We start from the raw sequence: 11535 nt of genomic DNA, 5'->3' as shown, positions 1-11535 counted from the left end.
AAAGGGAATAGTATACGGGGTTGCTTGAATCCTCGACATCGTGGTTCATCCGATGAGATCATCGAGGAGCATGTGGGAGCCAACATGGGTATCCAGATCTCGCTGTTGGTTATTGACCGGAGAGCGATCTCGGTCATGTCTACATGTCTCCCGAACCCGTAGGGTCTACACACTTAAGGTTCGGTGACGCTAGGGTTGTAGGGATATGTATATGCAGTAACCCGAATGTTGTTCGGAGTCCCGGATGAGATCCCGGACGTCACGAGGAGTTCCGGAATGGTCCGGAGGTAAAGAATTATATATAGGAAGTGCTATTTCGGCCGTCGGGACAAGTTTCGGGGTCACCGGTATTGTACCGGGACCACCGGAAGGGTCCCGGGGGTCCACCGGGTGGGGACACCTATCCCGGAGGGCCCCATGGGCTGAAGTGGGAAGGGATCCAGCCCAAAGTGGGCTGGGGCGCCACTTCCCCTAGGGCCCATGCGCCTAGGGTGGGGAAACCCTAAAGGAGGGGCGCCCCCTTGCTTGGGGGGCAAGCCCCCCACCCCTTGGCCGCCGCCCCCCTAGGAGATTGCATCTCCTAGGGCCGGCGCCCCCCCTAGGCCCCCCTATATATAGTGGGGGGGATGGAGGACCTCTTAACTTTGCCTTTGGTGCCTCCCTCTCCCTCTCCAACACATCCTCCTCCTCCATAGAGCTTGGCGAAGCCCTGCCGGAGTACTGCAGCTCCATCACCACCACGCCGTCGTGCTGCTGCTGGAGCCATCTTCCTTAACCTCTCCTTGCCCCTTGCTAGATCAAGAAGAAGGAGACGTCACGCTGACCGTACGTGTGTTGAACGCGGAGGTGCCGTCCGTTCGGCGCTAGGATCTCCGGTGATTTGGATCACGTCGAGTACGACTCCCTCATCTCCGTTCTTTGAACACTTCCGCTCGCGATCTACAAAGGTATGTAGATGCATCCGATCACTCGTTGTTAGATGAACTCATAGATGGATCTTGGTGAAACCGTAGGAAATTTTTTGTTTTTTGCAACGTTCCCCAACAGTGTGCGGTGCCCCCTCCACCATAATCCACCTCGATCATATCGTAGCGGTGCTTAGGCGAAGCCCTGCGTCGGTAGCGTCACCACCACCATCACCACGCCGTCGTGATTACGAAACTCTCCCGTGAAGCTTTGCTGGATCGGAGCTCGCGGGACGTCATCGAGTTGAACGTGTGCAGAACTCGGAGGTGCCGTGCGTTCGGTACTTGGATCGGTCGGATCGTGAAGACATACGACTACATCAACCGCGTTGTGCTAACGCTTCCGCTTTCGGTCTACGAGGGTACGTGGACACACTCTCCCCTCTCGTTGCTATGCATCACCATGATCCTGTGTGTGCGTTGGAATTTTTTTGAAATTACTACGTTCCCCAACAACTTCTGGTCTATCATCGAGCATATTTCAGCTCATGATGACCAGTTTGAAGTAGGTGTAGAACGTGAGTGTCATGACTCATGAATAGCATAGTATTAGGCTAGTGGTAGAACATGAATCGCCTTCACTTGTCCAGTTACTCATCATTCGTGCAAGACATATATAGGTAAACAACCCATGATGCTAGGATTGAACCTCAACGAATTGCAAGGTTAACAAACATTTTTTTACAAACAATGAATATACTGAAAATCCAATAAATTCATTGAGGCACAACCATCGTTGATAAGTAAGGATGGCAACTTCTTCAGGAGGAACTCCTAAGAATAAGACTATAAGAGTGACTATGGCAAATGAAAAAGAATAACTTATGAAAGGATGGGTAATGAGATGATCATCTCTCCAATCAACAAACATATTATGTGCAATAGAAAAACAGAAATGAAGTTACCTTGCACAAACAATTATGTCCACCCGCAAAAAAACTAAGGATCAATAGTCAAGGAGATGAGCAATGACCCAAACAATTTATTGGCATGAACGAATAACATGCCTCTTTCATCACTCGAAGGGTTCTCTGTACACAATGTTCTCGACTTCTCGGTGCTTTGTCCAGTGTGGTATATATCAAGTTATTGGCATGGTCATCGCAGTTGATAGTAGAACCAAATGATAGAAGAGAAAAGTGTAATAGCTCTCAGGTGCCCCTACACCCTCATGAGCAGTAAATTCGTACAAAAATGAGGAAGCAATTTGTGGCGGAGGAGGAAAGGAGAAATATCGGATGCGAACCCTAAATCGCGTCCGCTTCGGTATATATAGCGAAAACGTGGGCAGTTTACGGTATTTGGACGGGCCGTTTTTTCCCACATCCTATATATCCGCCTGAATTAACGGGGCCATGAGCTTTTAAGGGTGTGTTTGGTAGCATGTATGAGCCTAGCATAGTTGTTCTCCCCTGATACATGCTGAGTATAGACATACTGAGTCCAGGCATTCGCTATTGTTTGACAGCGGTGTATGCATTGAGACATGCTGAGGTGAGACTTTGTTTGGCAGCCTGCATGTGTTTAGACATGCCGAACAATTTTGAATTCCAAATAATTTTTTAAATGGTGAACAAAATTGAAAAAATGTGAACAAAAATTTAAACATATTTTAGAATTTTGAACTTTTATTGAAACTTTGAACAAAATTTAAAAAATGAAATATTTTATAAAATTTAAATAAAATTTGAGATTCTGAGCAATTTTTGAAAATTTGAACATATTTTTAAAATTTGAATTTTTTCTGAAAATTTAAACAAAATTTGAGATTTTGAACATTTTTTGAAAATTTAAACAGATTTTTAGATTCGGAACATTTTTGAGAAATTTAAACAAAATGTCAAAATTTAAACAAAGTTTTGAAATTCTAAACATTTTTTATAATTTAAACAAAATTTGAAATTCTGATTTTTTTTTAAATTGAAACAAAATTTGAAATTCTGAACATTTTTGAAAATTTAAACAATTTTTGAAATTCTGAACATCTTCGAAAATTTAAACAAAATTTTAAATTCTGAACTTTTTCAAAAATTTATATAATTTTTGAAATTCTGAATATTTTTTGAAAATTCAAACAAAATTTGAAATTATGAACATTTTTTAAAAAGTAAACATACCTGGACCGCTGGACTGGACGTGGTCTGGTGAGTGAGGACGAGGGTCACGGCGAGCATGGCTGTCTCCATGCACCCTCTTTGGGTTGCATGAAGATGGGCATGACCGCGGCCCCTTTTTTACATCAGATAGGTATAGCCCAGGTGAAGCCATGCACCCTACCAAACAAGCAAAAGTGAGTCAAATTGAAAAAACTTTTATCATCATACATCTACATCTATATCTATATCTATACCAATATAAAAAAATTTAAATGGACAGATCCAATTAATCTCGGTCATCAAATCATGTCAATCGAACGACCTAGACTGCTTCAATGTGGAGCGTTCAACACATTTAGCGTGCAATTAGTTTCATACCAAATATAGTACTAATCACATAATAACACGTAAATAATATACTACTTAATATCCGCATGCATTTAATATACTTTCAAATTAACGTTCGCACATTGACTAGTCCTACCGAACCTTAAGAGATCTGCTAGAAGAGACGCTATCCGGGAGTAATTTAAACAGCATGCGGAATGTGATGCAATCTGAACAAGCAAATACCATACAAACCAAAATATTCCCTTTATACGCAAGTAACGCAACCACGGTGCAGGGCTACCAAACGCCTACCGAGTTTTTAGCTGAGCAGGCAGCTCCCACGCAAAGTCTTTTTTACCGGTGGCGGGATGTACCGCCACAGCATCCATCACACAGTGCCTTTAAGATCCGCGCAGTTTTGGTCCTACTCCATAAGTATAGCTATGTATTGTTCAACCTCATCTTTGTATCTCAGCACTTAACTCAAATCAATGGTCCCTTCCATCCCATCCACGCATGCATGCACATATTATCTCTCCTCCGCAGCATGCATGACACGGGCACAATTGCTCTCATCTCTCCCTCACTAAATTCATGTCCTTTTATTTCTCTTTACATAATTTCAATCATTCATATATTTTAAGCTACAATTTTTTTTAAACTTTTTATATATTTGAATTCCTAGCGACGAGACCTTTCGAACAAGACCATTTTCAATGCATTTAAACTAGTTTCAATTTTGCCGTTTCAAACAAATTTATGTTGTCAGAACTATGTTAAAAATCCGTGTATTGAAATAAGTGAAATTATTTCAGAATTCAGTGAAATCCAGTTTTTAAACGAGTGAAATTGTTAAAAATGATAGTTATTTTGAAATAAGTGAAATAACCTTTCTATAACAAGTGAAATTATTTTCTTGAAATGAGTGAAATCTTTTTTTCATACACATGATAGATATTCGAGTGTGAAATACGTGAAACTTGTTATTTCAAAGTTTTGAAACTATTTATTTGATACAAGTGAAATATGTGTTTTTAAATGGACAAACTCACTTTTCCAAAATATGTTTTTTCTGAGTGAAATCTGTATTTTGAAACGGCTAAAACTTGTTTTCTTAATTGTGTGAATTTTTTCCCTAAATTGAGTGAAATCGGTTATTTCAAATAAGTGAAATCAGTTTATTTAAGATACATGAACCAATTGTTTTTGTAATGAGTGAAACCTTTTTTTAACTCATGAAAAATAAATTTCTCAAAGGAGTGAAATGTGCCTTTTCAAATTAGTGAAATACATTTTTTCTGAATTAAGTGAAATAGGTTTTTCGAATTGAGTGAAACCAATTTTATGAAATAACTGAAATCATTGTTTGAATGATTGAAATTGTTTCTTGAAATGAGTGAATATAATTTTTGAAATGAGCAAAATCTATTTTATGAAGTGAGCGAATTTGTTTTTTCAATTGAGTGAAATCGGTTTATTTAAAGAACTGCAATGAGTTATTCAAAACGAGTGAAATCAAATGAGTGAAGTTAGTTTGTAAGTTCCGTATTCCAGTTTGTGAATTTCTTTGAAACCATATATAACACTTATATGAAATAGTGAAACCTTTTGATGTTTTATGAAACTGATTTCGCAGATAATTGAAATATATACAAAAAATATAGTTCAAATATATCCAAAATCGATCTTATTCTCAAGGTCTTCACACCACGAGTTCAAATATATAAAAAGTTTTAATAATGAACTTTTGGTTCAAAAGATATGAATAGTTAAAGATCTGAGAATGAAAATAAAATGCATGTTCAGTGTATGTGGAGATATAATATTTTAACATGCATGCAATGATGAAAAGCGGTGCTTCGCTTAACACGTCATCTCTCTCCTGACAAAAATTGGAAAGACATACAAAGGGCCCACATATATTCTTTTTGTATTGCATTAACTTGTTCTATACCTCAAATAGCTGCACGAATCCCTAAAATTACATGGATGGCTGATTCTCCACCGGTACATCCCGTCACCGGTAAAAAAACTTATTCGGCAGCTCCCAGCCGTGCGCCGTCTCAACTCTCAAGCGCCGCTCGCCAGCGAAACCCGATCCAAGACAACAATACCCACTCCCAACCTTCTGTGGCGATGGCAGCACTGGCGAGGAGGGCGGGAGGATCCCCTGCGGCGGCGCTGTGGGCCGCGGCCAGGGGATTCGCGTCGGTCGGCTCCGACATCGTCTCCGCGGCGCCCGGCGTGTCGCTGCAGAAGGCGCGGTCCTGGGACGAGGGGGTCGCCACCAAGTTCTCCACCACCCCTCTCAAGGACATCTTCCATGTACCACGCTCCCTATACTCCCGCCTCTGTTTCCTCCCACCGCGCCCTGTCGTCTGATCCCTTCCTGTTTCTTTGTGTCTGCTTGCTTGCAGGGGAAGAAAGTCGTCATCTTCGGGTTGCCGGTAAGCTCTCTCTAGCTCACTGCCCTCGCCTAGCTTCGGTTCCTGTATACTCGGCCGTTTCGAAACCCTAATGAGTCTCAGCGGGGATTTTTTTCACACTAGTTGGTACTAGTCCAGAATTAGCATCAGGCGGTTATGGATTGAGTTCTTGCATGCTCCATTCGCAGTAGGGGCCAGTTCTTTTGGCAAATTAAAATATAAGCCGCTTCCTCCCCAGCTTATCCCATAAACAGCATCTCTTATTAATTGGGGCTTTTAAACTAGTTACGGGATAACTAATTCAGAAGTCTCAACAAAATTTATGAGCGGCTTATTTTTTTAAGCTGGGAAGAGACAACTTATTTTTTAAGCCGCCCAAAAGAACTGGCCCTAGAAGTATGAGAAACTGTGAATAGGTAGGCAGGCCATTGGCTAGATCAGGAAAAATGAATGCTGAAACATTATTGTTGGACTGCGAATTAGTGTGCTTGCGCTTTGTGCTGAATGGCATTTTAGTGCCAATCGTTCAAATTCATTGATAACTCTGTATCCCTAAACGATGATTTCTGGCTGCATCCACTAGGATTGTATGCTTGCTCCATGATGGTTCCGTGTTCCGCCTTTTCCTTGATAACTATATTGTAGACTCACTCTCTCCTGGTATGATTAATTGCTCATATAGTTGACAGCTATCTTTGTGATATATTTCAGGGTGCATACACAGGAGTATGTTCGCAGTCCCACGTTCCTAGTTACAAGAACAACATTGATAAGTTGAAAGCAAAAGGGATCGACTCTGTTATCTGTGTAGCTGTAAATGATCCCTATGTGCTGAATGGATGGGCAGAAAAATTACAGGCAAAAGATGCAGTGAGTAACTACTCTCAATTTTGTTTATGGAATACAATTTTGATTTAGCACAGAATAACGGAATGGCATACAGGCATTGTAGTGTGCATAACTGCATATCGAAGTATTGTCAACTGAGTCATGAGATAGGACTATATTCCTTCAAGTTTGGCAGTCCTGTTTTGGTTTTCCTCCATAACGCATTCTTCATGTTACCATACGCCCTCCCTACTACCTGTCAGTCATAGTAAATGATCCATAACAGTCGTGCACAAAATCATTTGCGAGCCACTTTATGAGTGCAAATTCAACTCACATGTTTTTTTTTAGTCTAACTTTCATATGTTCTGCTGAATGATTTCAATCTGTATTTTATGGTAATGAGGGTCAGAAATGTGTTAGAATTGTATGGATACCAGCCTAGATAGTTATTGCACATAGATGTTCTGAGATTTCTAGCCCATGCGGTTGGATGCTATGTTAGACATTTTCAAGAATCAAGATCATGCGAACATTTATTTTAACCATCTGCCATGATTCTGGAATACTATTATCAGATTGAGTTTTATGGTGACCTTGACGGGAGCTTCCACAAAAGCTTGGATTTGGAAATAGATCTCTCTGCTGCTTTGCTTGGTCGACGCTCCCACAGGTAATTATACTTCTGCCGACTCTTCTAATATTCTTTAAAATCAATTAAGCCATGATGTAAATGATGTCAGCTACTTAGAACTCTTCTTTAGTTTATGTGGCGTGCAGTGCAACCTCTCTTACTGCTGAGCTTTAGGTTAGTGGTTCTGTAGTTTTGTAAGTTATGCCTTTGTTTACAGAATTGGATATATTGGTGCTTGATATCATGGGATTAAATTTAGAACTATACATGCTGCGAAAGGATTTTAAGCTATTTCTGGGAGATATTTTTCAGTATTTGGTAGCTTGTCTTAAGTCAGGTAGCATCGACTGTCATTTTTTTTCTTGTTTTTGTTAGTGTCGATGGCATTAGTGAATTAGTGAGCACCCATCTAGCGATGGGAGATGCTGGATTTTGAATGGTTTGATGATAGGATAGCCTCAGCATGACATTGAGAATTGTTAATTTACTCTTGTCCAGCACTGTTGAACTGTCATGACTAGAAAATCCAACAATTAAAATTTGCATGGCTGCCAATCCCAACAAATAACTACTCGCGAATTAGGACACCCTTAGGTGAATCACTTCCACACCTTTTTGGAGCATAACTTGCTATAGCTATATTATCTTTCCTACTTTTGTAGTGATGGGGTTGGAGTTGGTGATGAGTACATATGTGGGACCACACAAAGAAACAAATGCAATTCTATCCACATATGGGACTAGCAACCTTCCAAGAGACATAAATAAACAAATGTTACTTTTACTTTGTGTACCTGTCCCAAATAAAAAAAATACACTGCTACCCTAATATGAAAATAACACTTTTGCAGAAATGCAAATTATAAATATAAGTATGTGACTCCAACTCAAAATCATGGACTTTATTTTAGTTTCTCTTCCCAACCAATTCTTCCAGTTCTAATCTCATAGCGGAAGAGAGCGAACAAATTGCAATGTCAACTTGGCGATAGATGTTGCCCTCCTACCTAATCCACACTCTTGTGTATTCAACTTACTTCTCGTTATCTATTACCTCCGTTCATAAATAAGTGGCGTGGTTTTAATTCAATTTATGAACGGAGGGAGTATTTGTTTGGTTCTTGCAAACTAGAACATGCTTCAGCATGCCCACAAAAGAAAAGAAATGGAACATGCTTTAGCAGCATCCAGCTGTTTGACCTCTTTGTAGTGAGAATTTTGTTGAAGTGCTGATCCACCATGCGGTGAGATGTTATGTTTCTCTTCGTTGCTAAAGAGTGCTACATATCCATTCTTGAGCATCACATCACTGATCGGATCACTTCCTCTCATGAGTAGAATGGTGGTGGAAGTACTTACTGTTCATGATGATATAAACTGGTGTATTGGTAACTGATTGAAAGATGTTTTTTTGACCTGTACCATTTTAGGTGGTCGGCCTTTGTCGATGATGGGAAGATCAAGGCATTCAACGTTGAGAAAGCCCCTTCTGACTTCAAGGTTTCTGGTGCTGAGGTGATCTTGGATCAAATCTGAGCTGATCGGTAATCGGTGCTCTGTTTTGCTTTTGTGATGCAAATAAGTGACAGCTCGAGAATCTGTGTGAAGATGTTGCTGTCTGTCGTGCTAGTTCCAGGACAGTCATTTTGCTGCTGCAAATCTTTATTTCTTTTGTTCCAGAACAGTCATCGAATTAGTCACCGGTTCGTGTATGCGACAGTTTCTGTTATTTGGCGTTTGATGAAGAGCTGTGCTCGCGTGCAGGTAATCTGAGAACGAGCGGGTGTTTATTTTGTCCTCTTGTTGTCGCATTGGCTGAACCGGCCTTGGACCATATAACATACGTAGACCAAACACTAGTAATTTGCTGGTTAGTCTGTTCAAACGCAAGATGAGACATTTAGTGTAGCGGATTTGTATATTCATATGTTAGGCAGCTTCCATGAGCCTTCCATGTGAAGGCAAGATATTTTCTGGGTTGTTCGGTGCTGGGAGGCTCAGCTAAGAGTTGGTGCACATGGCAAAGTATTTTTCTAATACGAAGGAGTTTGACCTACTGAATGAAGGTTTAATCAAAACGAGAACATGATCTGAGAACGGCCCGTGTGTCAAGGGAAGTTGTTGAGGAAGCCAAGGAGGTCATTCCAATGCCGTCCTCAAATCGCTCGTAAACGTCGAGACACGTTGAGCGGTTCAACGCCGTCCTCAAATGTTAATGGAGCAATCCACACATCCGGATTTCATCAAACTGGAAGTAAAGCTGGCATTTGAGAGAGTCCAGACAGCCGCCCTGTAGAACACCGAACACCTGTCCCACACAAAACCCCATCTCGGAGCTCTTTTCCTCCACTCAGGCTGTGTTTGGTTGAGCTGCAGATTCTAAAAAAGCTGCTGTGAAAAAGCTGCTGTGGAAAAGCTGCTGTGAAAAAGCTGGAAGCTGAAAAGTTGGGGTACCTCCAGCTTTGAAATTTACACTAGGAAGAAGCTACAGATTCTCAAAAGCTGCTTTGAACATTTACCCATTTGGTTAGCTTTTGGCTTTTCAAAGCAGAAGTTGGTAAAAAAAGCTGAACCAAACACAGCCTCAGTCCCTTCCCCCCCTTGATCTACTTTGGCCGCCGCCCAGTTCTAGTCGGACCACCGCTGCTCCACCTAGGTGCCTTGTACTTTGCCATCTTTGCATCCCCTTACCCGTTCGTGTCCAGGTATTGTGCGCCCCCTTCCGACGCTGTTCATGGCGGACACCACACCTGACAAGTGTTCGGTCAAATGCTATTGAGATTTTTTTGACTTTCTCCTTGTTTAACATGGAGTAAGCATGATGTCGGGGTTACTCTGTGAGGGAGGACGCATTGTTGTGCGACGCGTGGTTGGCCACAAGCGCGGGGTTTGTAGGCATGAAGAAAACAGGTACCAAAATTTGACAACATGTGCATTTTTGGTTTCATGAGTACAAGCACCCCGCGACATTTGGATGTGATAAACGATCGCAGTGCGAAGTTGCTACTCCATCGGTTGCATACCATTTCAAACTCCATCATAAAGTTTTGAAGTGCGATTGTACAAGTGGAGACAAGGTAGCCACTAGAAGCGTCAATCATGGAGATCGTAAGTTTTGCTTCTTATTTCTCCAGGTGTTGGTCAATTTATTTATTCACTCAATGTTGCAACTTGATGATCACGTCATTGTATAGCCCGGACGTGCAACCACGATGTACTATAGAATGGAGAGCAAGCCCTTCACATTGATTCATTGTTAGATGAAGTTCGAGGCGCATCCCAATTGGGAGAACATGTGGCGATAAAGAAGGTTAAGCTCAAGGAGGGAAGGAAGCTGAAGCCTGCAAGAAAGCACTCCAGGAAGCGTAGAGCTGAAGAATCTTGCGAATGCAGATTCAGATTGATTCTTAAATTCTTGCCCATGCCATTGATCATGACATTTGTTGATTCTTACGATGTTATCTTTCTTTTGAGAATATTTTTTCAAATTTCTCATATTTTAAAGTCTCGTATTGCCCATAGCCTGTTATAATTTTGCCAAGTTCGTTCCCCACCAGTCCTCCATGAAATCTAATCATGCATACTTTTTGTGCTCCCTTCCTAGAGCCAGTTTGTCTATGGTGTGCGGTGGATACACATGTGCAAGGTTGTTTGGATTTTTTTGCTCTTTTTAATAGAAAATTAGATTCATCATTACCTTGCATTCTTTGATGTGAGAAAACTTTAAATCTCACTAAGGCCTATGCTTTTTTTCACCAAGGACTATGGTTCATCCCAACGACAAAACACTAGGATGATCTTGAGTTTCAGCGTATCCACGCTCTGAAACTTAGCCAAATATATATTTCCAACTTTTCTCTGGTGCTCCCTATGGTGCCGATCCACTGCAACCCTTCCCCGCCACGACAATGACTTCTTAGACTGGCTCTCATCTACTGTTCTTGGCGTGCTCACTTGTCTTCGACCCGGACTTGCCACCCTCCTCATCCTTACTTCATGGCGCATTTGTAAGCACCACAATGGCTACGTCTTCATCATAGTGGCTGATCCGAATCATCAAGGAGGAAGCTTGCTCTTGGGTTCGTTCGGGAGCTTTAGGACTAGCACATCTGACCCCCGAATGTAGGCGATTGTTTTTCGGGGCCGCGCACCCCTTTGTTCTTTTAGTGCTGGCAGTCACACATGCTTGTGTGATGCCTTATGTACTTATTGTACCCTAACTCTTTTAGCAATGAAATGATACTCAAAGCTTTTTT

At 41.4% G+C, this 11535-nt stretch overlaps 1 protein-coding gene across 1 annotated transcript; it reads left to right on the top strand.

The window, feature by feature from the left end:
* The first annotated feature begins 5407 nt into the window (after positions 1–5407).
* On the top strand, positions 5408–9072 carry LOC123061055 (peroxiredoxin-2F, mitochondrial). The gene is made up of 5 exons (XM_044483959.1): positions 5408–5716; positions 5809–5838; positions 6529–6687; positions 7224–7318; positions 8710–9072. The coding sequence occupies exons 1-5, from the start codon at positions 5528–5530 to the stop codon at positions 8813–8815; spliced, it is 579 nt and encodes a 192-aa protein (XP_044339894.1). The 5' UTR covers positions 5408–5527; the 3' UTR covers positions 8816–9072.
* Positions 9073–11535: the final 2463 nt, after the last annotated feature.

This window comes from Triticum aestivum, chromosome 3A (assembly GCF_018294505.1).
Source record: "Triticum aestivum cultivar Chinese Spring chromosome 3A, IWGSC CS RefSeq v2.1, whole genome shotgun sequence".
Lineage (NCBI taxonomy): Eukaryota > Viridiplantae > Streptophyta > Magnoliopsida > Poales > Poaceae > Triticum > Triticum aestivum.
Note: the sequence above shows the minus strand (reverse complement) of the source record. Positions and strands in the feature narration are given on the sequence as shown.